We start from the raw sequence: 26,383 nt of genomic DNA on the forward strand, positions 1-26,383 counted from the left end.
ACTGCTGCATAAAATGTCTTAAGAAATAATTTTTAACTATAAACAATGTTATTTTCAAATTTTCATTTCAACGTTTGTTTCTTTAAGATTGATGTTCGTTCTGTTATAACGACTGTTTTACTTCTGTGTCGCCTTAATGTGATTCTGTGTCGCCTAAATGTGTCCAGGAAACCCTGTTTGCCAGTCGAGGGCAAGTTGGCCTTGCTTTAGAGTAATCAATGAGCTGCATTATCATGTGCAGAACACCCAAACATGTCTTTCCCCTCAGGGAAAACTCTTTTCTTTGGTGGCCGTCCCTTTAGGCAAAAAATCTTCCGACAAGCTATAATATTGCTCGCACTCTGCTTGTATTACAGCAATTGATTTGATATGAAGTTTTGATCTTAATATATCACACTCCTGCACACGAATAAATGTTTTCCTCTTTTTACGGCCTGTTTGATTTCTGTCGGTGAAGGCTTTCCTACCTGTCCCACATATTTTCCCATTATTTTCAACAACGATCCCGAAGCAGGCCAGAAAATCTGCTTTATAAGAGCCTTGCAACACACAAAACACTTTTTTTTAGCGAAATTTACGTCTATATTGAATTATGTGACGATAAACAGTACAAAAAACAAAGTTTGAATCTTCCGCGCCATTTTTATTCCCAAGATCACGCGGTCTTTGTACAGCGGTTGAACGCATGCGCCCGCAAAATGCCCTCCTGCTACATTTTAGTGTGAAAATATTAAATCCAATTTAAAATACAGGCCAAATTTTTCTTACTTTGATATTTCAGTTACTGCAAGACAAAAATATTCTGATTTCTTAAATATTTTTTTTATAAATGTGAATTGTTCGGAACATATTTTCCCGAAAAATCAATGGCGGCTATTGGAATTAATTACGTCACACATGAAAACATTTGTGTCACTATACTGGTAATGAATCAATCAGTTGTTATATCAATTTTGGTTTAGCTGTCTTTATTATTCGTGGAATTACAGACGCTAGAAATTTTTTTTTTGGTTTCGCCATATTACATACCAGCCAATTTGGGAATTTCGCCAATGGTTTGAAAGTCATAAAAAATATAAGGTTCCAATGCTTAGATTTACGGTGACTTTCAGCAGCGTATTCTACACCAAATTTGAAGTCAAGAACAGCATGTTTAATTTTTGTTGCAATTTGTTTTGGGTGCAATACTAATTTAACTGGACTAATTGGCGTACAAAACTGTATAGCATTTGACGTGGCTGTATACAAATGCTAATGTAGAGTGGATATATACTAGTTATGCAACGCTTTCGAGTGGTATACTATGGAATATCCCACGAGTCACTTGTATTTTCTCGGTATACACACGAGCCTTTAGGCGAGTGTGTATGCCAAGAAAATACAAGTGACAAGTGGGATATTCCATAGTATACCACGAGAAAGTGTTGTGTAACTATTTTATACCATGCCATAGAAAATACGCTTACTAAATTTCGTCGAGAATACAGTCGCAGCGCACTATGGGAAGGTTGGGTTGAATACCGTCGAATATACAACGGCTTTCCTGTTTTCTGATTGGCTGTATTTTCTATGGCATGGTATAAAGAGTGATACCAAACTTGTCACTGTGGTCTAAATCAATTTTGAATACATGTTTATAAATAATTTGAAGTCATTTGCAGGCTGTTACCAAACTTTTTCCAAATGATTTAACCCTTTTTTTTTTTTTTGTCCAAAATCATTCTGCTACTCCTGAAAGAATTTGTTCATCCTTTTGTAAAAGAATTAAGTGCAGAGATGGAGGCGTGCCCATAGTTACGCCGGGGTTGTGTCCCCGGCGTATGTGACGGCTCAGTCACTCGGGGGACTTTTGCAAAGATCAATCAGTGTTGATTATTGGAATTATAGGCACCTTCCAATAAGCAGAAAGGGTTTGGGGGGAGCAAATTCACGCATTACGTTTTCTGAGAGATTATGTTAAGGGTTTCATCCAAGACTCCCGTCATAATTGTTTGCCGCAATTCTAGTTATCAGACGGTAACTTTTTTGACCAGCGTTTATTCTTTCATCAAAAAGGTATAATTATACTTTATCAGTTTTCAGTATCTTTATTTCTGAAGAAAACTCAGCTTTTTTAATGAAATATCCGATTAGCGAACGTTGTTACTATTCTTGCATCTATGCCAGAATCCGGCCGCTGGTAGTACGTTCTCTAAGGTACCAAAAAGGGCAGAATAGCAGGGGCGGATCCAGGATTTTTCCAAGGGGGGTGGCTGTTTGCCAATATTTTAGTTTACTATCTTGTTTAAGCCCTAGGGTTTTTATGGCGATGGGGGTAGGGGGTATCAGGCTTTTAAACAGGATTTAGAAAGTGGGAGTCCAAATTAGTTCAGGCCTGAGACCCATATTTCATGGGGCCGTAGGCTCCTTCCCCCTAGGGGGGTCTGGGGGCATGCCCCCTCAGAAAATTTTGAGAATTTGAAGCCTCTTAGACGTAATTTCCGCGATTTTGAGCAGCTTTAAACATCTTTCAATTGAGTAATTAAACCGCTGTTTTTCCTTGATAATTTAGCAAACCTATTCTTTCCTCAACTTACCTTGAATTATATTTGGGACAGAAACTCTAGTTCTTATGAATAGTGATTGAAATTTGAAGTTGAAAAGCCACGAACTTTCACGAAGGAATGCGTTGTTTTCCTCACCTACGTGCGAGAAAAATTTTAGCTCTTGGCAAAGTGGCATGGGGACATTTTGGTAAGTCAATGTTTTTAGAATAGCGGCTTTGCTTGAGAATCGAAATCGCTTCGATGCGAAGAAAACGGTAAGAAAACTCACTCAAAAGATTAATATGGAGAAGAAAATCATGCCAGCAAGGCTAAAACAACTCTAGAAAGCTTAAAGGAATGAATTTTTTTAAAATTATACCACATGTTTTTTTTTACATTAAGCACAGAACGTCGTAAAACAGGCTGTCGAAAATCTCCTGTTTCGGAAAAGTGGCCGTCCTTTACTTTGAACGGCCGCCTGGCTCAGGAAGGTGGATGTTAACAAATATGTCAAATTAACTTTAGCTAAAAATATTAACACCTTTTTCCCCTTACCCAGTGTCATTGTCCTTATTTGCTATTTTAATGTGTTTATTCTCATTTCTCTGGTGGATCAAGGGGGGTGGCTAGCCACCCAATCCACCCCCCCTGGATCCGCCCCTGGAATAGTAATGTCATTTCACGCAATAAATAGGATAAGTAATAACTGCTACATTTGTTGTAGACTGATTTGTTGGCTTGTCGTTGTTTGGTTTTGCTAGCTTGATTATTTCTGTCGATAAGGACCCTTCAATGTTACTTGTAAAAATCACATCAGTTATGCATAAATTAAATTTCTCATCTTTCATTGTAGTTCAAATATCGCAAAAAAAGACGAGGTTCCAATACTCCGATTCACGGTGACTTTTAGTATGTTATTCCTCAATATATGCAAAGTCGAATAAGGCATGTTTTATTTTTGTTGCAATTTGTTTTGGGTTAGACAACGAAATGGCTTATATTGACTGGACTAGCGATCGATTATGGTCCTTTCATTTATTGTAATTCTAACGTTTTAGGCTCATTAAGTTTCACGAGCTTTTATTTACATGATTGGTTTAATTTGCGCCTAACAACCGTTGAATTGACAAAATTACTTATCCACTCTAACAGAAAATGTACTTGTCAACAAGTGTTAAGATTTAAATAAGTTTAGCCGTATGAACTTTGTGGCATTCCTATATTTATTTAAAATAACAGTAGAACAAATCTTAAATCTTGGTTTAACAAACAAAATAATTCATTTTCGCGAAATGAACGGTTGGTCGTGTCGTTTTTATCTCGTTTAAATAGGACGAAACAAGTAAATAGTACAACCATGCAATTTTCTCACGCTTGTGTTTAACGTCATTTTCAGATACCTGTAACATCCTTTAACGCTTTACCCTGAGAACAAAACTTCCCTTATGAAAGATTTACCTTCCCCGTAAGCTGAATAAACGTTTATGCTAAGAAGTTCCTCTTTCTCTGATCACACCACTGCATGAGGTCTCTGAGCTATATATCAGACAATTCGATAATGGAACGGAAATACCAGTTAAAACTGTAAAAGATATTATGGCGATTAACGTGGAATGCGAAAACAAATTAATGGTGATAAACATGGAACAATAAATAGGTCAACATTCCTTGAGTATTAATAACAGTTCCTGTCTGACGAGACGAGTATAAGTAAGCTAAAGCATCAATCAGTCGTTCAATCTAGTCTACAAGCAGATCGACGAACATGGAGAGTAAAAGCAAAACGAGCTCCAATGTTCTTCTCTTTGGCCTTTCATTCAATTTAATTTTGACGTTGGCTTCTCTTGGTTTCACCTGCTATTCACTACATCGGTTAGATTCGCGTCTTACAGCAGTTGAACGGGATTTGCTGGTTGTAAACAGTTATCCATATGGGCTTGCTAATCACGAGATTGTGGCACCAACAACTACACACTCGCCTCAAAGTGGATCACAAAGGAAGGAAGCTGTCGTCAAAAGAGCTGCATACAGTCAATCCATGTGCCGCAAATGCAGCAGCGTCTGTTTAAACTGGAATGGGCATCGAAATGTAAGTTGTTCTTAATAATGTGTGATTACTTCCGTGTTTCATATACTGACACTACTCTACAAAGTTTAAGTGGGTTTGTTCGTAATACAGATAATTAACTCGTTCTCCTACAACGCTTGATATTGCTTTAACCCTTAGAATCCTAAGGTTCTGGTATTTTTTAAGCAGTTTTCTGGGCTTAAACTAATCTGTCGAATTTCGTGATTGCATATAAGAAGCTCAAGTAAAAATGTGTGCTGTTTCAAAACACTGATGGCTCAAAGTTTTATTGTGACGTCAGCATTCAACCGTTTCTTTCTTGTTGAGCGAGCATACGGGCTCGAATCTGGCGAATATTTCGTTTATAAGTGTTTTTTCGAGTCATTTTCCACTGCAGAAGCCCCCAGGCTGGCATCATTAAGCTAGAATGGTGGGTAGAGGCCAGCATCTGAAAGAAACCAGAGGTGAGAGATGATTTTGTCTTGATTGGAACGCCAGAAATATTCGAATCGAAAGATGGCGGTTCATTGGTAAAGTTGTCTCTCTGGCCGTTCTGTGGGTGGATTCCAAGACCTGCCAAGGCATTTTGGACGAGTTCTGACTTCCAAAGAATGCAATCGGTGCAACATTTTGCCGGCAGGATTGGGTGGCTCGACACTTATAAAAAATATATGGAATAAAGGTAGGAAGCCTTTCATGCCGTCGCCATGACTGTTTTTCCCAAGCATCCCTTTCGGTCAGCAACGAGGAAATTACAGGTTTGCAAGCATAGCTCTAATCGAATAGTAATTGCTGAGTCTGCTGAATGATTGATGGGAAATTTCCTTGGTGAACGGAAGGGAATAGGGTTGAAGTTTGCTGCAAATGTATATTTTTGAAGTCAGAATTATTTTTTCATTAAAAAAAATGGAGGCAAAGATGTGTGTTTTTTGTTGTTGTCCTGTTACGTAGAAAACGGGCATTTTCAGATTTGCTGCTGAACAAACAACCATATGCAACAGAAATCAAGAGTTTTAGTCAGTTAGTTGGCTTTTAAAGCTATGAAAATTATCACTTTGCCATAAAAAGCAGTCATTACTATCATGTGCCCAGATATGTAAAAGCTAGAGTTTTTTCAATCACTGCTGGTATTTTCCACGCACATATGCGTGGCTAGGACTTAAAGGGTTAAACGAAAATACTCTTTTTTAGTCAATTCGTCTTTCGAACTCGGAGACTCTTCAGACATGCAAGGCTCATCAATACTAGTCCCTCTGCAAATGTTTGTGTTAACTTGAACACATAGCAAGAAGTTAGGGGGGGGGGGGGTGGATGGCACTAGCCCTCAAACCTTTATTATCAGACCACAGCACAGAATTGAAACAAGATGAGTAAATAATTTGAAACTGTAGCTTGCCCAGAAACTTTACTTAGGCCTAACACAGTCATTAGGCTACAATTACTTCATTTAATGTGATGCAGTGTGACAGGAGTGCTTGTCACGTGACTTACCCAGGCCCAAACTGCCATCCTAAGCCTAAATCAAACCTTAACCCCAACAACTCATACCTAACCTTAACCCATAAGCCTTTAACCTTCAACCCTAATCCAGACACTATTATGGGTTAAGCATAACCCTAGCTTTCACTCCGTGGTGTCGTACGTCCTGGTCACGTGACCCCTATTGTTCTCCATAACCCTTAGAATCCTAAGGTTCTGGTATTTTTTAAGCAGTTTTCTGGGCTTAAACTAATCTGTCGAATTTCGTGATTGCATATAAGAAGCTCAAGTAAAAATGTGTGCTGTTTCAAAACACTGATGGCTCAAAGTTTTATTGTGACGTCAGCATTCAACCGTTTCTTTCTTGTTGAGCGAGCATACGGGCTCGAATCTGGCGAATATTTCGTTTATAAGTGTTTTTTCGAGTCATTTTCCACTGCAGAAGCCCCCAGGCTGGCATCATTAAGCTAGAATGGTGGGTAGAGGCCAGCATCTGAAAGAAACCAGAGGTGAGAGATGATTTTGTCTTGATTGGAACGCCAGAAATATTCGAATCGAAAGATGGCGGTTCATTGGTAAAGTTGTCTCTCTGGCCGTTCTGTGGGTGGATTCCAAGACCTGCCAAGGCATTTTGGACGAGTTCTGACTTCCAAAGAATGCAATCGGTGCAACATTTTGCCGGCAGGATTGGGTGGCTCGACACTTATAAAAAATATATGGAATAAAGGTAGGAAGCCTTTCATGCCGTCGCCATGACTGTTTTTCCCAAGCATCCCTTTCGGTCAGCAACGAGGAAATTACAGGTTTGCAAGCATAGCTCTAATCGAATAGTAATTGCTGAGTCTGCTGAATGATTGATGGGAAATTTCCTTGGTGAACGGAAGGGAATAGGGTTGAAGTTTGCTGCAAATGTATATTTTTGAAGTCAGAATTATTTTTTCATTAAAAAAAATGGAGGCAAAGATGTGTGTTTTTTGTTGTTGTCCTGTTACGTAGAAAACGGGCATTTTCAGATTTGCTGCTGAACAAACAACCATATGCAACAGAAATCAAGAGTTTTAGTCAGTTAGTTGGCTTTTAAAGCTATGAAAATTATCACTTTGCCATAAAAAGCAGTCATTACTATCATGTGCCCAGATATGTAAAAGCTAGAGTTTTTTCAATCACTGCTGGTATTTTCCACGCACATATGCGTGGCTAGGACTTAAAGGGTTAAACGAAAATACTCTTTTTTAGTCAATTCGTCTTTCGAACTCGGAGACTCTTCAGACATGCAAGGCTCATCAATACTAGTCCCTCTGCAAATGTTTGTGTTAACTTGAACACATAGCAAGAAGTTAGGGGGGGGGGGGGGTGGATGGCACTAGCCCTCAAACCTTTATTATCAGACCACAGCACAGAATTGAAACAAGATGAGTAAATAATTTGAAACTGTAGCTTGCCCAGAAACTTTACTTAGGCCTAACACAGTCATTAGGCTACAATTACTTCATTTAATGTGATGCAGTGTGACAGGAGTGCTTGTCACGTGACTTACCCAGGCCCAAACTGCCATCCTAAGCCTAAATCAAACCTTAACCCCAACAACTCATACCTAACCTTAACCCATAAGCCTTTAACCTTCAACCCTAATCCAGACACTATTATGGGTTAAGCATAACCCTAGCTTTCACTCCGTGGTGTCGTACGTCCTGGTCACGTGACCCCTATTGTTCTCCATAACCCTTAGAATCCTAAGGTTCTGGTATTTTTTAAGCAGTTTTCTGGGCTTAAACTAATCTGTCGAATTTCGTGATTGCATATAAGAAGCTCAAGTAAAAATGTGTGCTGTTTCAAAACACTGATGGCTCAAAGTTTTATTGTGACGTCAGCATTCAACCGTTTCTTTCTTGTTGAGCGAGCATACGGGCTCGAATCTGGCGAATATTTCGTTTATAAGTGTTTTTTCGAGTCATTTTCCACTGCAGAAGCCCCCAGGCTGGCATCATTAAGCTAGAATGGTGGGTAGAGGCCAGCATCTGAAAGAAACCAGAGGTGAGAGATGATTTTGTCTTGATTGGAACGCCAGAAATATTCGAATCGAAAGATGGCGGTTCATTGGTAAAGTTGTCTCTCTGGCCGTTCTGTGGGTGGATTCCAAGACCTGCCAAGGCATTTTGGACGAGTTCTGACTTCCAAAGAATGCAATCGGTGCAACATTTTGCCGGCAGGATTGGGTGGCTCGACACTTATAAAAAATATATGGAATAAAGGTAGGAAGCCTTTCATGCCGTCGCCATGACTGTTTTTCCCAAGCATCCCTTTCGGTCAGCAACGAGGAAATTACAGGTTTGCAAGCATAGCTCTAATCGAATAGTAATTGCTGAGTCTGCTGAATGATTGATGGGAAATTTCCTTGGTGAACGGAAGGGAATAGGGTTGAAGTTTGCTGCAAATGTATATTTTTGAAGTCAGAATTATTTTTTCATTAAAAAAAATGGAGGCAAAGATGTGTGTTTTTTGTTGTTGTCCTGTTACGTAGAAAACGGGCATTTTCAGATTTGCTGCTGAACAAACAACCATATGCAACAGAAATCAAGAGTTTTAGTCAGTTAGTTGGCTTTTAAAGCTATGAAAATTATCACTTTGCCATAAAAAGCAGTCATTACTATCATGTGCCCAGATATGTAAAAGCTAGAGTTTTTTCAATCACTGCTGGTATTTTCCACGCACATATGCGTGGCTAGGACTTAAAGGGTTAAACGAAAATACTCTTTTTTAGTCAATTCGTCTTTCGAACTCGGAGACTCTTCAGACATGCAAGGCTCATCAATACTAGTCCCTCTGCAAATGTTTGTGTTAACTTGAACACATAGCAAGAAGTTAGGGGGGGGGGGGGGGTGGATGGCACTAGCCCTCAAACCTTTATTATCAGACCACAGCACAGAATTGAAACAAGATGAGTAAATAATTTGAAACTGTAGCTTGCCCAGAAACTTTACTTAGGCCTAACACAGTCATTAGGCTACAATTACTTCATTTAATGTGATGCAGTGTGACAGGAGTGCTTGTCACGTGACTTACCCAGGCCCAAACTGCCATCCTAAGCCTAAATCAAACCTTAACCCCAACAACTCATACCTAACCTTAACCCATAAGCCTTTAACCTTCAACCCTAATCCAGACACTATTATGGGTTAAGCATAACCCTAGCTTTCACTCCGTGGTGTCGTACGTCCTGGTCACGTGACCCCTATTGTTCTCCATAACCCTTAGAATCCTAAGGTTCTGGTATTTTTTAAGCAGTTTTCTGGGCTTAAACTAATCTGTCGAATTTCGTGATTGCATATAAGAAGCTCAAGTAAAAATGTGTGCTGTTTCAAAACACTGATGGCTCAAAGTTTTATTGTGACGTCAGCATTCAACCGTTTCTTTCTTGTTGAGCGAGCATACGGGCTCGAATCTGGCGAATATTTCGTTTATAAGTGTTTTTTCGAGTCATTTTCCACTGCAGAAGCCCCCAGGCTGGCATCATTAAGCTAGAATGGTGGGTAGAGGCCAGCATCTGAAAGAAACCAGAGGTGAGAGATGATTTTGTCTTGATTGGAACGCCAGAAATATTCGAATCGAAAGATGGCGGTTCATTGGTAAAGTTGTCTCTCTGGCCGTTCTGTGGGTGGATTCCAAGACCTGCCAAGGCATTTTGGACGAGTTCTGACTTCCAAAGAATGCAATCGGTGCAACATTTTGCCGGCAGGATTGGGTGGCTCGACACTTATAAAAAATATATGGAATAAAGGTAGGAAGCCTTTCATGCCGTCGCCATGACTGTTTTTCCCAAGCATCCCTTTCGGTCAGCAACGAGGAAATTACAGGTTTGCAAGCATAGCTCTAATCGAATAGTAATTGCTGAGTCTGCTGAATGATTGATGGGAAATTTCCTTGGTGAACGGAAGGGAATAGGGTTGAAGTTTGCTGCAAATGTATATTTTTGAAGTCAGAATTATTTTTTCATTAAAAAAAATGGAGGCAAAGATGTGTGTTTTTTGTTGTTGTCCTGTTACGTAGAAAACGGGCATTTTCAGATTTGCTGCTGAACAAACAACCATATGCAACAGAAATCAAGAGTTTTAGTCAGTTAGTTGGCTTTTAAAGCTATGAAAATTATCACTTTGCCATAAAAAGCAGTCATTACTATCATGTGCCCAGATATGTAAAAGCTAGAGTTTTTTCAATCACTGCTGGTATTTTCCACGCACATATGCGTGGCTAGGACTTAAAGGGTTAAGTCGAACTTTTTTTTCGTCAAATAAAGCAAAACCCGCAGGATTTCTCATTACAAATAAGTGGAACTTTACTGCCTTGCCGAGATTAACAAGCTTCCGTTGCTGTTATTGCATTGCCGTGCACGTATTCAACAACAAACTACCAAAGGTCAAAATGCGCAAACATATCGAAAAGGTGTAGATGAGGAGTCTGGATTTTGACTTAAATTTCACGTTTTTGTCCGCAAAACATCATTACATCTTTTTATAATTGGTTGGAAAATATGGCTTTGTAATTTCAATATATCTTCATCTGCTTAACCTACAACGGAAGTATTCGGTATGTCCGACCAGATTGAAGCCTCGAGAAGCTATTTATACGGTTATCCGAAACCTCCATCCTGTTATGCTTATGACATTAATCATCATGTTGTGCTTATAACTTCCTCTTGTGCTTATAAAATCCTGTTTTGCTTGTAATGCTTCAACCCCCAGCACTTATTTATTTTTACCATGCCAGTTGATGTGCCTCGGAGGTTAAATACGGAAGAAATAACATTTCTACCACTGGGGGAGGGCGTCAGATTCCCTGAAAGTGGACTATAATATTATGGATTTATGGAGAGGCTCTCCACGAAAGCGATACGTTTTTCAGTCTCTAGTTATCTAATAAAATATACAAAATGGTATACTTTAACACGTGAGAGATATTTCAGAGCACTTATCTGAAAAAATAATTATCGTTGTCATTGTAACTGTTAAATACTTATTTTAAGTTCTTAAAGGGGCTTTTATATTCAAGTGAATAAATTAAGAAAAATGGAATTAATAATCCTTCTGTAGGTATGTCCAGGGGGTACCATTTTCTATCGAAGGGATATAAAAGAGTATCTTTATTCTGTCAAAAAAGGTTTGGACCTCCAGAAATTCTACTAACTAAACCAGAGACTGTTTGTAATGAAAGGTGTTTCATCGATTTTCTTTGAATTAACGTTATTGTCACTGTGACTGCTTTGCAGAACAGACTACAATTTTAACCGCCTACCAAGCGACTATACCAATGTTAGTAACCCATTCATAGCTATCATCTAAATAAAAGAGTGGTAGTTTAAAAGCAAACTGATCACAATAATATTTCTCTTTACAATCAACAGAACGTGACAGTGGAAAAAAGTCAGGGGAAGGTGGTTTGCGTGGAAGGTAACGATTTTGTGTAGTTAAATAATTTTTCATTACGGGTCAAGTGACCCACATACGGCTGATGTCGGTTTCAATAATATAAAATAACTATCTCTGAACGGGTTGTTCGCCTTACACAGAGTAACCTACCAGCATTTTATTGTCAGGTTTCTCGACACTCATTTGTACATCCACAGCAAGTTGAGATAAGCATAGCGAGAGCAATGTGTTTCTGCTAAAGAAAAAATACATTTCAACGGCGAAGGCTCTCCACAACTGCGATCATGAATCGTCCAGTCAAATGTCACGTCGAATATCTTATTTGTCGTTATGCGTTAAATGACGTCACTGACTTTTTTCTCCAGAGCCTGGTTCGCCTTATAAATTATTTCTTTCACGTCTGTCTTCAAGAAGTTTAATAGTGCTTCACACTATATGAAAAGTCAAAAGGGTCCTTGCTTAGGTTGGTCTTAAACACATTGCAATGTCCCTGACTCGTCCCCAATTATCTCTTATGCGAAAATTGTAAGACGCGAAAGATTCCCTTCTAGACTCACGACGGACTTAAAAGACGACTGGGGACGAGTCAGGCAATGCCCTAGTCCCTTCCGCAGGCGTTGTTTGAGCCCTGAATGCTGGAAGGTTATTGATTAATTGATTGATTGATTTGTTTGTCTGTTTGTTTGTTTGTTTGTTAATTTTCTGTTGTTGTTTATTTCGGCAAGGCTGTTACTCGAACGCTGTTACTGTAATTGTTCACTAGTTATTCGAAAGTCCTTACGCAGTTGAGAAAAAACGAACGGATAGAGAACAGTACCACTGTTTACAATAATGATTAATTTGATGGCAAATAAAGGGCGCGTTTGAATTCTGTGGCTTACAATTAATAAGAAACTGACGATGAGCAGTGGTGTGGATAGATGTGATCACCAAATTAAATTAAATAAATCCTGATCAAAACTCACATTGAGAAAAACCTTGTAAAATTTAGTTAACCTGCGATCAGGCGAGGTCTGATTGCAGATTAAAATTAGTGTGACATCATCTTACTGAACGTGTATTATTTCATCAGGTCGTGTTGGACCTCAAGGCCCACCAGGCCCACCAGGCCCTCCCGGTTCATCTGGACCTACTGGTTCCCAGGGCCCTCCTGGTAAAAGAGGAAGAAAAGGAACAAGGGGTGCTCCTGGTCCGCAAGGGAAGCGAGGCAGCAGAGGATTACCAGGACCCCCTGGGGCTGCAGGACCGCCTGGTAAATCGACACAACATGAAACAAGCTCTAGTAATGGACGTCAGTTAGGTACGATTTTATTCCTTTTGGAAGTATAAAACTGCAGTGTAGTTTCATGAATAACGGTTGCGTGTTCCATGTGAGACGTTGCCATTTATTTCGATATATTTCTTGACATGCCTCATCATTGCATGGAAATAGTGGTTCTCAAATCATTAGCTGTCGCCTGATCATTTTGTGCAATACTGGGAACTACATACCAGGACATACCAACTCATTCATACACCTCACGCGATGGTTAATACAAAGACAATCCAAAATTAATAAAATTGTTATTTTCTTAAAATATGTTTAAAAGAAAGAATGACTAATATCGTGGGGTTTATCCTCTTCGTCTAGTTCTGTTTAGTTCTTAACAAACTCGAATAGAAGTTTAAAATCTACAAACAGACAATGTTATTTATTGTTATTTTTTTTACAAATTTGTTGGCCAATATACGAGACTCACTGACACAGGAGTGACAACATGCAACATTTGTTTTACAGAATTACCGCTTTTCGTTTCAAAGCCTTCTTCTTCCGTGACGGTTAAAGAGAAACAAAACGTCACATTACCTTGTAAAGCAGCCGGTTTCCCACCACCAGTGATCACGTGGTATAAAGATGGACAGGTGATAGAAGAAGAAAGAAAACAGTTTAAGAAAAGAAACTTGGAAATAAAGGAAATTCAGTTTGAAGACCGCGGTATCTACACCTGCACAGCGGAGAATCTGTTGGGCAGAGTTCAATCGTCAGTCAATTTAACTGTAAAAGGTATGTTATATGACGATTATGTAATTAATTGTTCTAAGCATCACGTAAAAAACAAATGCTTCGCCTTCATATGCATTCCACGTCCTCATGCCCAAGTGAACTAAACTCAAAGGGTAATCACTGTATTGTATTTAAGTAAGATTGGCTGACAGCTTCAAGGTTTCAATCTTAAGCTTAAATAATTTATTATAGAGAATCAAAAGCCAATTATTCATATATTTATGTTTGTTTCCTTTACAACAATCATGACGTTTTCGTTATATTAATTGTATTTTTGCATTGAAGCATCTCTAGGGAGGGGGGGGGGGGGGGGGGGGGGGGAGTTATCCTGTGTCATTTCCTGAATTTTAAAACGTCCGATATCACTTTATTAATATTCATCAGTACTTTATGCCCACTGTCGCAATTTGAAAGCTGCGAAAACAATCGATTGCCGCTATTTTGTAATATCTTTATGTGCTGTAGTTTGTGGGGTTTTATCCTGTCATGGTCAATATATTGGTCAATATATTGTTATAAACCTCTGCTTATATTAATCGTATCTTTTTATCTTTGTTTGTCCTTTCAATTCTATTAATGTTTTTAGTGCCAACCAAATTTGTGACAAAACCAAAGAAATCGGTTACCACTTACAAATCATGGGACACGATTCTCAAGTGTGACATCTTTGGCTATCCCTTCCCTGTGATCTCGTGGACAAGATCTCTCAAGCGACTTCCGGTCAACAGACACGTCATTGATGGTAACAAACTAACGATTTACAATACGACAGAAGAGGATGATGGTGCTTACGTATGCCAAGGAGCTAATGAACTTGGGAGTGTCATGGCAGTGACATGGGTCGTGGTTAAGGATGTGGGTAAGCTTAAGAATCATTAAAATCCCAGAATTTATTGTGAATGAAAGCGCGGTTGTAATATGTTATATGCTTGTTTCTTTAAGTGAATCCCTACATTGTGTCAAGCCCTCCCAGTGAAATTCAAGTGCCAAATGTTGGTGATTCTGTGAAGTTAAATTGTTCTGCTCGTGGCTCGCCGCTACCTAAGGTCAAGTGGTTCAAAGATGGGCGACTTGTTAGTTCTGTGGAAGTGCAGGACGGGAAAGATTTGTTAAAGAGTGAATACGTCGTCCATGGTTTCGAACCGAACGACACTGGGACCTACACGTGTCTGTTTTATAACGACAAGAATACGACAGCAGAAGCCAACACAAGCCTAAGTATGTGAACAAATTGCTTTGTTTTTCAATTTGATAAAAATGACAGACTTGTTTCCTATTAATTTTTGTAAGCAACAGTCTCTATTTTAAACTAACATTCAGCCATTGAAAAATTGTTCCGTGTAATCTTTACAAATAAAATCCGTCATGTCAATCAATAAATATCCAGAGAGATTATTTGAGAGACATTTTTAATCTGTCAAACTGCCAAAAAAAGATTAATTAAATAAAGTCGGAATGCGCCAGGACTTCGCGTATCAATTGAAAAAAAAACATATGTACCAAAATTATTTACATCTTATTGTAAACTTCTGTGCTGCTTTTTCAAATATCTTATCAAAAGAATTCATTTCTATCAACACCAAACATTGAAAACAATGTTCGAAGTTCAACTCAATTTTACCTTCTGTTTACATGCTTCTTGTGAACTTTGAAAATCAGGCTCTGATAATAAACTGTTGTTGGTGTTTTCACGGATAATGACTTTGATATTTAGCTTTAAAAAGGGTACTCGATTTTTGTCCAACTGAAATTAATATTACTCGGTCGATTTCCTGATGGATTCCGCCTTAATTCAACTTTTTAAAATTGTTTTATGCAAATATACCATCTTTTCAGCCTTTATGCTGTAATTTTAAAACTTCAATAAATTATCTATCTATATACATATCTAAAGATGGCTTACGAAGAATCGACTTAAATTCGTAAGACTCAACAACCGCACCACATACCGATTTCTTTCTCAACTATGTCAGTCAAAGTCGTGACATGGAACAAAGGTTTTTGTTGTTGTTGTTGTCGTTGTTGTTTTTGTTGTTGTTTTGTGGAACAAAAATATAAACAAGAATATTAAGGCCCTATAACTACACTTATTGATAGGATTTTTTTTGACACAAATCTTGTAATAATTATAATTATTAATGTTGCGGATATCTTTTAATGTGACAGCTTTCTCTTAATGTTTCCAATTTCTTTTTTTTAAGCTTTAGTCAATTGTGGTAATCCTGGTTCTCCAATCAACGGAGAAAAAGTGAGCTCACGGTACTGGACTGGTGAATCGGTGTCGTTTATTTGTCATCCGGGATATCGGTTGTTTGGACCAACCACTCGAAAGTGTCTGTCTTCCGGTAACTGGAGTGGTATACAGCCTTTATGTAAGCACCATTCATACTCTATCGTACCATGCAAGTATTATCTTTATTTTTCACAGCAACTAGTTGAAATTGTGCGAGCATATTTACGAGATTGTTGTTCTTGGCGAGAAATGGCTGTTGAATTTACTTACAATAAGAAAACAAGAGTGGGACATCAAAAAACAAAACAAACAAACAGGCAAAAAAAACAAAAAACAACAACAACCAGATAACTCCTACTGCACTGGACCAAGCATTAACTTTAATTAAATTTGTGTTCTTCCGAATGTGACATCTGATCCTGTTCGCTGCTTTTAAATGTAGGTCGCAGAGCTTGTCCTCCTCTGGAAACCCTGAAGCATGGTTTTACTCACAGACAATCGTATTGGGAAGGAGACCAAGAATCATTCACTTGTTATCCTGATTACTGGCTAAAAGGATCACCAGAGCGTCACTGCCTGGCCAATGGTACTTGGACTGGAGTTCAACCTTCATGTATTTTAGGTAAGAGGTATGTTTTCATATTGATAATGATGCTTAAATTATAATTGCCAAACAAAAACACCCGGGGGGGGGGGGTACTCCCATATATGGGCTATATAGGTATGTGCCGCCCGATAGGGTATGGTTTTTGAGGTTCTCAGTCCTTAAATAGGGTATCTTTTTTGCTCCTTTTGGCAATGTGTTCCCGGTGTGATCCTTAGATAGGGTACCTAAATTCTATCAGCTAAAAAAACGCCCAGCTAAACGTAAAAAAGGCATCCGTTCAAGTGTTAGTATAAAAATTTGTGTTTTGCTGTGCGCAGTTAGCCGTTATTTGCGTCGTTACGGAACGTTTCTTCTTCCCTTGAATAGGGTGTCATTTTTCCGTTTGGGCCTTAAAAAGGGTATCAATTTTCGCTTTCTTTATCCTTAAATAGGGTAAGGGTTTAAGAACCTGGGCGGCACACCCCTATCCGAAATTTATGGGAGTACCCCCCCCCCCCCCCCGGGCAAAAACACCGTGATGCAACAGTGATTAAATATTACTCAATGCCAAACATAAGTCGCTATCTATGAATACCTTTTTAGGCCTTTAAATTCAGTAAATTTATGATGATACGTTATTTACAGGAAATGCTTTTGCTTTTGTTGTTGTTTGTTTTTTAACCCGAAAGGGGTGACAGGTGCATATAACTTTAAAGGAAGTGATATCTTCGCGTAAACCCTATTCAGACCGGGCTGTTTTGGACCTTCTCTGACCAGGGGGGGGGGGGGGGGCTTCGGAAGCCCCCTTTATGTAACTTCCAAAATATTTAAGGTCGCTGGGGATACCTACAGCATGAATAAATTCATGAAGAGAAATTTTGCTTGACCTGCATTTTTTGAAGCGCTTATTTCTCAGCTGTTATGGGTGCGATTAAGCTCAAATTTTACAGAGACATAAAGAATTGATGGAAAGATTGTGAATGTCGTCTTTTATCTGGTAGATTGCATTTAACGTCGATGTTATAGCCTCGTGAGTGCCAAATTGGGAAAAACATGATTTTGTGGCAGAGTTTGCGGAACGAGTAGAAGACAGCACACTGGGATCTTGTCAAAAACTAATCAGTCAATACCTCTAGAGTGTCATAACAGAAGCGGATTTTTAAATTTAAAGTTTGCCAGCAAATTACGGCGGTTTAAGTGCGCAAATTTGAATTTAATGTCTTCTACCTCTTTCTAAAAGCGCTCTTTTAAAATTCCGCTTCTGTTATGACACACTACAGTATTCATAGTTTACCTATCTGCAGTGGCAAGTCATGAAGTTCTGTATCCGTGCTGTATTCTCTGCCACAAAATTGTCGGAAAAGTCAAAACTTTGAGATTTCCGAAGGTGTCCCGACCTAAATACGATCATTTTGCCAAGGAGACATGTAATTACGGTAATTATATTCCACGCTTTTACGGCGACAACAATGCGTTTTTTAATAGGACACGATTGTTTATGCCGAATATTTTTGTGATTACTCTGAGTTGCAGAAATATTCAAATTTAAATGAAAATAAGCTCAAAGACTTCCTACAATCTATATGAACGTATATCGCTAAGTGTTGTTTAAATTGGTTAAAATATCAAAGAAACAGGAATTTTTTACAAAGCACGCGCACGCGCCCATATTTTTATCCAGTCATAAATATCTCGTAAAGTTGTCGATGTCAGTCGTTGTACTTCGTGCATACGCTTTAAATAAATGCATAATGATGAGCCTAAGGTGTCCCCCGCGACCTTAAGCAATCAAATTTCTTAATAGAAACAAAAAAATTACAAATTCGGGCAAACATGCCTATCAAAATGTAAATTCAAGTTCTTGACACAACATCTTATCCTACCAAATTATTCCCTGATAAATTTTAGATAAACTAACAAAGTTTGACAGGGTTTGGTTACTTCTTGAAAAAGTTATAAGCGTTCAAAGTCAGCGCGGGCCTCAAAAGCCCCCCCCCGCGGTCTGAATAGGGTTAATACTGTCTCTCAATATTTACTAATGATGACGTTATGATGACGTTTGTTACTTTGTGTAGGAATGCAAATACATTCAGATATTATTGGAGGCAATGAATTTTTCCTCAGTCATCTCAGTCGATTTATGGATCCTGTGACTGGTTCTTATTCACATTGGAAACTGTGTTACCGCGCCACTTCTCACGGCTGGGCTGCAAGTACCTTTCATAGTTACTGTGATGGAAAGCGTCACACGATAACTATCATCAGAAAAGACCAGTTCGTGTTTGGAGGATACGTTGACATTCCATGGGGTAAGGTTTACTAATGAACAGCTTCAAGAACATAATTATGAGAGGAAATTTAGAGAGAAAAAAAGTAATAATTTCTAGTCATAGAGGGACAGATACCTATTAAACATCCTCCGCCCTCCCTCTATATACCTGAACAATCACGAACACTCGCGGGGATATGTGTCAACATAAGCTTATTTAAATAGACAACAGCAGCATTTATCTTTTTGCAAGCTCTCGACATGTTTTCCTCATCAATTGTTTAAACAAATGTAGTGAACGTTCTTCGTCGCCTTAACAAGACTTCAGATATTCCATCTTTCTAGTTACTCACTCATCCCCCCCCCCCCCCTCATCCCCCCCCGACCCATTATACCTCGATGCAACCGGTATGCTTCTTTTAATTTCGTGCAGCAATCATTGCAGATCTAGAATCTTTGACTACTTTACCAATCGAAGTTACTGTTTCAGTCCTTCCAGAAAACGATCATCATTTTTTTGAGCAAAGTATATCTAAGTAAACGGCGCAGACAAAAGAAAGATAATATTTTGATTGAAAGAAATCGGGCCTAGCCTAAAAATAGCAGTGAAGACGCTTAGAAGAACTGATCTGAAATGTGAACAGTTCATAAGGAAGATAAACCACGAATGATCTCAATGTACTTTGATGGCACTTAAATAATGTATTATTTTATAAGTGGTGCTTCAAATATCGGTACAGGGGGCGCTTATTAATAAAAAACAAATTCAAGGGTTGGGCGGGGGATGCGCTTGTTATAACATGCTTATTAGAAAAAGGAAGCTTAATAGAATAATCACGGTACATGTATCCTGGTATAAATCTTGTTAACCTCGTAGTGTCCGCCACCAAGGTAAAGTCTTTTTGAATACCACTTTAATACCAGTTACATTTTTGAGCATTTGGAAGAGTTAAGCTATTTGTTAATTTTATTTTCCTCGGCAGCCAAGTGAGAATCAAAGAAGTCTGTGCAGTACAACACTCATCTGAATTAAGGAATGGTTCTTATGGGAGGCGCGGTGGCCTAATGGTTAGCGCGCCGGACTCCGGAGCGAGTGTTCCAGGTTCGAGCCCTGGCCGGGGTCACTGTGTTGTGTTCTTGGGCAAAACACTTTACTCTCATAGTGCCTCTCTCCACCCAGGTGTATAAATGGGTACCGGCGAAATAATGCTGGGGGTTCCCTGCGATGGACTAGCATCCCATCCAGGGGGAGTAGAAATACTCCTAGCTGTTTAATGCTAAGGAAACCGGGATAAGCTCCGGCAGTATGCGCCACTTTGGCTCGAAGCTGACCTTTTTTTTTCATTTCTTTGTGATTTGTTCCTTTTCTCAAAAACTTTGCTTCTTTTTGTTTGTTTATATTGGAAATGAAACTTTCCAATGATTGACACAGCCCCGAGTGGTCACGTGACTGACCATGCCCTAAATATAACAATTAGGAGCATTTGAGTTACGGGATGTAAATGTACAAGAAATCTTTCGTTTTTTCTCTCAAAACCTTTACCTCACCTAGCCAAAAGTCCTACCAAACGGGGATTTTTAAAAATGTTTATTATTTCTTCATTATTTCCTATTTTTGCCTAGTCCCAGTCCCTCTCCAAGAGAAAGACGTTGTAATTGAAACAAAAGAAACAAATTTGTAAATCCCCGATTAGTTCTTCATACTTAATAGCTACAGCCATTCGCAGAAATCAAAATTAGTCAATCATTATACTTGCAAGTTCTCGTCAATTTGGTTTGAAATTTTTATCAATAATTTGGGTGTGGTATGTCACGTACGCGTGACCAAGCAGGAATGACCTTTAAACCAAAAACTGAAACATTTCGTACAAACACTTTACCTTATGCAAGTTTCTTAGCGAAAGCTTGAATAACTTTTAGATTAGACCACCCCCCTCCAAAATTTAGACTGACCCATTCTTAATTCACTTGAGCATTAATGCAGTTGCAATCCCCTCCTTATTTAAACTTGAGTTGTTGTTTTTTCAACTTGAATCTTTGCTTTGATTATTTTTCTTTTAAAATCAGCATGTTTCAAATTCAATTGCCATCTACCCTAACAGTGTTTGTTTTATCATCACATTTTTAGTAACGTTTGGTTAGTTCATACAAAACGCCTACTTATGCCAGATAAAATAAACACACCACGATAACAAACATTATAAAGTTTAAAGGCAAGATAATTTCTAAGGCCTGGATTTCTAGAAGCACCTGTATACGCATTGAAGGGTCAACATTGGAACCTGATTGTTAAATAACTGTAATAAACGAAGACGTCACTTATGTAACGTACTTTACAAACAATGCTAAGAATTTAGATATTAAACAAGATATGCACAATCCAAGAAGGGACGTAGATTAATAAAAAGAGAAATTATGTGAATTTATTATTTAAGGTGGCTCACAATAGTTTACACCTTTCCATTAATGTTGGCATTCTATTACAACAAGCCCTTGTAATATTGCTGAAAAATGTTAACCGTAAACCAGTAAAGCATTTATAAGTAAACAGAATCAAATCCAAGTACGTCAAAATGCTTTCCCATGGCAACATCAATAAAGTCAACCATAATCTACTTTTGAGCGGTGAACACTAATAGCATCGAATTTTGGCTTCGAAGTAACTTCAGTGTGCTCTTTCGTAGAATCTATCCAAATTTGTTGTGAAAGTTAATCCTCAAAATTATGTGTGTAACTTCGATAGAATACCAAAGACGGGCATGCTGAAACCATTACAAGGTCTTACAAGCCCATGATCTTAAATAGATCAGCTGTACCTAGGTCTATAGCAGTAAGGTTCTCGAAAAAAAAAGGTAAAAACCTCACCTTTAAAAGTAAATTACGTAGACATTTGTTTGTTTGTTTTTTTAAGAATTGCAAATTCTTCGGGGAGAACTTGTGAACATTTGAACATTTCCTAAGACCCACTCTATGGCTTTGTTTATAACGAATGACTGTTACAACTATAGTTATTTCATATATTTTTGTTTCGTTAAAAAATACAGTTTTTCTTCTGTGACGAGTAGTTTTTGATTTGTCTGTCTTTGATTTCAATCGATACAGGTTGTAACTCTCAATTTTATCTAGGTATTTACCAGCCGCGGTGAAATTACGAACATAATCCTTTCAAACTTATGGAATGGGGGACTATTTTCGGATAGAGAATTGCTTTTTAAATATTTTGAGGTTAATTTTAATTTTGTCGGGATACTGTATCTAAAATATTTTAGTGCATAAAAAGGCCACATAATAAGACTCTCATAACATAACAATATGAAACCCAAAACAAGTCCTCCAGCCGTAAAGCAAACATTACAGGTCTCTATAAGCAGTTTGTGATAGTGTAAAATACTAAACATTAGTTCTACAAAAGGGCTTATATCTTTTCTTTTTTAAGGGCTATAACTAAATTTATATATCCATGAACTTATATTCGTAAGACTTTATTCTTTTTTTCTGGAGTTTGGGTGGGTGAGGAACTTCTTTTGGAAGGGCTCATTTTGAAGAAAGAAAGGGGGACCTCTTTCCGAAATTTTATAAGCTATCTGTGTTATTAATGATTTTTGGTGGACAGCGGTTGAGGCTACATCACATTCGCGTGGCCGATTATGTTTTTTATCTTTTCAAAACCACAAACCTGCTTGTCCCCGTCAATGTTCTAAAAATTAATTGACCAACAAAGAGTCATACTCAGGCAACTGCTAACACGGAATGACGAAACACCGAGATCGTGTACCTAGAACGGTGATATAAGAATTACAAGGTATAGAGTTTTCTTCGGAAACGAAATGCGTGGGACTGCTGTTAGGAGAGGAAAAATGATTATTTGGTTTAATTTTATTTATTCGCTTTCGCTGATAGAAATATAGAAAATCCTACATAGAAGTTTGGTGACCGGATTGGCAATATAAGAAGAGGGTCTGGGTAGGGGTGATGGATTGTTAGTTATCAGTCAATATTCAGGCCATTTCTCAGCTGTCAGTTAAAGATTTTATCACGTCTCAGCTGTCAGTAAAATTTAGTCATTTCTTAGCACTTAGCTATTTCTGTTATATCATAGTTTATTCAACCAGATCAGGAAATTTTTAAAAGTTGTGTTTTTTAATCAGCACCAACGAATAGTTGGCTCTATGTTCTGTCGAGGGATGTCTTGTTGGTTTCTAATCCTTTTAAGTTTATGATAAATAATCAAACGCGAATCAGATATAGACACGTGATCAGTATGGAGTGTTTGAATGACGACGTTTCAAGGTTTTTCTGTTTTATTAAACATTTGTTTTAACCTGATGTTAAGTTAAAAAAAAATACTGTACTACATTCTGACGACATTGCGACTCTTCCATCAAACCGCATCCGAAGGGTGGGGGGACTTTTTTGGAAAGGGCTCATTTTGTGGGGAGGGGGCTCTTTCTGAAATTTTATAAGATCTGAGTATATATGTATTATTAATGATTTTTTGGTGAGCTGCAGTTGCGGCTACATCACAGTCGCTTGTAAGTGGTATAAAATGTATTATCGAAAAAAGTATATCTTGATTTCTGATCTGTTATTATTCGAGTTGGTTGTCATTCTCTTCCCCATGTGAGGTCTAAGGCAAGAAACGCGGGCTCACGAATAGGGTGGAAGTAGAGCCCATGAAAATAAACTACCTAGTCTGGGTTGTTTGGAAGGTGGTCAATACTAACCCAGGATTGAAAGTTGATCGACTGTTCAATATCTCTTTTATAAAAAAAAAATATTGCTTATGTTTTGTGGTGCTTAAGAAAAACCGACAATAAAACTGATGGACAGAAAATGTAAACTTAAAACCTCGCTGAAAAGCTAAGTTTACTATTGTGAATATACACTTAGCTTTTGCAAGCCCAGCATTCTAGACTCACCAGCTAGTTTCCAGGTATAACACACTAATTAGCTAATAAAAAACAACAATAACAAAACATTGATAACGTACTGAGTAGAAACTAAAAACAAAAAATGCCAAACACTAATTAAAAACAACACGTTAATAGTATGAAATGAATTAAATGGGTAAATAGTTATCGTCATAATAGATCGAGTGTTCTGATGCTATTTTTGAACGCTGTTAGAGTTTGATTTGTTCTGCTTGAATCTGGTAACAAGTTTCAGAGTGCTTTATACCAGAAAAAGATGCCACTACGTTGTATCGAGGGATGTCTTGTTAAAATCAAATCAAATCGAGGGATGTCTTGTTAAAGTATAATCAAATCAAATCATTTATGTTAATTAATCAAACGTGAATCATTTATAGACACGTGATCAGCCTGGAGCGCATTTGCTTTAACCAAAATATTTCGCCAAAAAGTACCAGGTTACCTTCCAACGACATTGCGTCTCTTTCATCGAACTTCTGAATAGCTCAAAAAGTGCTTCATTTAAGCTTAAAATGACTTTCGCAAGTTAGTTAGGAACTCTCTTTGGAAGAGAATTTTTAAAGAACAGTAGCTTTTAAATCATTTTATTTTGTAATTTAGTTGCACTTTTACTCTTTTTACTTTTTTTTTATATTTTATCTCGTATTTCTTGTATTTTTAGTCGTAATATTTCATAGTCTATCCATAGTTTTAATATTCGTATTAATCTGTGTATTTTTTATATTTTATTGTAAATAATTATTGAGGGCTACTGGTTTGTTAGTGTTTTTTTATACTATTCTAGTGCTACCCTCGTTAAATAAAGACTTTACTTACTTACTTACTAGTTATTTTCGCAACAACACAGGCACAAAATGCCTTGTCGACAAAACGACATAAGCCATGGGTCCTAAGGTGTAGCTTCCATCAATGTACACCAATTTCTAAAAGGGGATTACTTTCAATTGCGAAATTAACATAAGAAGACTTTCCTGACATGTTTGTTAAAATGCCTCAGCTGCAAGTTAAAAACAAAAAAGGAATTTATCAGCTGTATTTTTTTGCCAATTTTCAAATATTAGTTAACCCCATATAGACGAGTGTGTGACATTTGCAGATGGCAGACTGCAGTGGATTTCCACTGACGTGTAAATTTTTACGTGCGTTTACGTGCTTGAAAAAAATTCAGTAGAGACAATGTTTGAACGACTTGCGTGAACGTTTACGCAAGTCGTTCATGTCTTTATATTTTTTCACGCACGTGAACGCGCGTAAAAAAATATGCGACAGTGGAAATCCACCATATGAGAATATATAGCTATTCATCGTGTTAACATTATCATTATTGAGAGCTATCCGTACATAGTAACCGAAGTGTTATTCAGGCTAACCGGAGTGAATGGTAGGCTAACCGGAGTAACATTCTGCAAGTCTGCAGTCTGCAAATGTCAGACAGCCCATCCGGACCCTCTCAGGAGATAACCGCGGCCAAAACTTTTTAGAAGTCATTTTCTTAAAGATATTGCTGTGAATAATCTTGTCAAAAATCAAAATGGGAAAACATGTTTTTTTTTCCCAAGGAAAAAATCCGCTGTTGTATATAATGATGTTTAAAATCTCTTCTCAACTTTTCTTTCCAAAGTAAAACGTGTTTTCGAATGCCTGGTGTCTGATGGAAAACAAAAGCTGAAATCAACATAGAGTCTGTAGAATAAAACTTACGAAGACGAGTAATTATTCAACCAGATTTGTTTTTATGATGTCCCTTAAAGAGGTTGCATGCACAGGTACGGGACCAGGGGGGAACCGTGGTAACCCCATCTATTTGATCATAAACCTAAACTGACACATTTTTTAATAAAAACGAGTCTGTGAATTAATTTCAGTTTTTTTAGGCAAGAAAATCAGTAACAAAGTTAAAAAAATAATTACGATTTCGCTATTTTACATGCTGTTTCATACACATGTTCTATTTTGCTTATTCATTCATTCATTTGTTCATTCATTTGTTTATTCATTGATGTATCTTTTTTTTTAATTATTTAAAATATATTGATTTAATTATGTACGTATTTAATGTATCTATTTTATTTATTCGATACATATTGATTTCAGTTCGCATTTGTGAGTTGCACATAAAAACATTTTCAGGCGTCTATGTTTTCTACGTAGTTCACATTCCTGTTTTTATTTTCTTGCTGTTCAGGGTCCAAGTGCTATGATTCCTCTTCCAATGCGTTCATATTTTCGTTACGCAACCAGGAGGGCCTGGGACCCTTCAAGAGCATGGTGTCAAATTCACAACACGCAATTTGCAGCCACTCAAGTTATGGTCCAACTTTTGGTGCAGGGCATAACATCTACATTGCAAACAATGCAAACAGTAACACTAATTCATACACAAACTTTGGCACCTACTACTCTGTTCCAAGTGGAGTACAAGACAGAAGAACAATCCTGGCTGGCTCTTACAAATTCACACCTGATGAGGTGGAGGTATTCTATCTCGGTTGAGTCACGTGACTTGGACAAACGCTAAACCGTTAACACATATTTCATTAGCTTAGTATCAGTGTTGTTGTTGTACCAAGATATGTTCTTGTCGTTATAGCCAAAAAACAGGCGTCTTCAGCAAGTAACTTCGTTTTTATTTTATCTCTTTCTTTAAATACAGTTCTGTGAAAAAATGTATCTCTACTTTATTTTTATTGTTAGTTTTGGAATATTTTGTCACAGATGGCATAATTAGTTATAACAAAGAACTTTTCTTAATAAAAAGTTTTTTTTTCAGTTTAGAAAAACTGTACCTAAGAGACATGGCGTGGACTTAAAATAGGATGTTTTCT

General features: G+C 37.7%; 1 protein-coding gene across 1 annotated transcript; it reads left to right on the forward strand.

The window, feature by feature from the left end:
• Positions 1-3,706: 3,706 nt before the first annotated feature.
• Positions 3,707-26,383, forward strand: LOC144665677 (uncharacterized). The gene is made up of 10 exons (XM_078526961.1): positions 3,707-4,614; positions 11,471-11,516; positions 12,568-12,795; positions 13,273-13,539; positions 14,126-14,398; positions 14,482-14,757; positions 15,741-15,911; positions 16,215-16,394; positions 18,434-18,667; positions 25,744-26,383. The coding sequence occupies exons 1-10, from the start codon at positions 4,291-4,293 to the stop codon at positions 26,049-26,051; spliced, it is 2,307 nt and encodes a 768-aa protein (XP_078383087.1). The 5' UTR covers positions 3,707-4,290; the 3' UTR covers positions 26,052-26,383.

This window comes from Oculina patagonica, chromosome 9 (genome assembly GCF_052425735.1).
Source record: "Oculina patagonica isolate OP01 chromosome 9, crgOcupat, whole genome shotgun sequence".
Taxonomy (NCBI): Eukaryota; Metazoa; Cnidaria; class Anthozoa; order Scleractinia; family Oculinidae; genus Oculina; species Oculina patagonica.

What these genes read in the sequence shown, in the direction of transcription:
- LOC144665677 (XM_078526961.1), top strand. Translation starts at nt 4,291, where the DNA reads ATGGAGAGTAAAAGCAAAACGAGCTCCAATGTTCTTCTCTTTGGCCTT. An exon ending in GAAGGTGGTTTGCGTGGAAG is followed by an intron (nt 11,517 to 12,567) that starts GTAACGATTTTG and finishes TTATTTCATCAG; the next exon opens with GTCGTGTTGGACCTCAAGGC. An exon ending in TAGTAATGGACGTCAGTTAG is followed by an intron (nt 12,796 to 13,272) that starts GTACGATTTTAT and finishes TTTGTTTTACAG; the next exon opens with AATTACCGCTTTTCGTTTCA.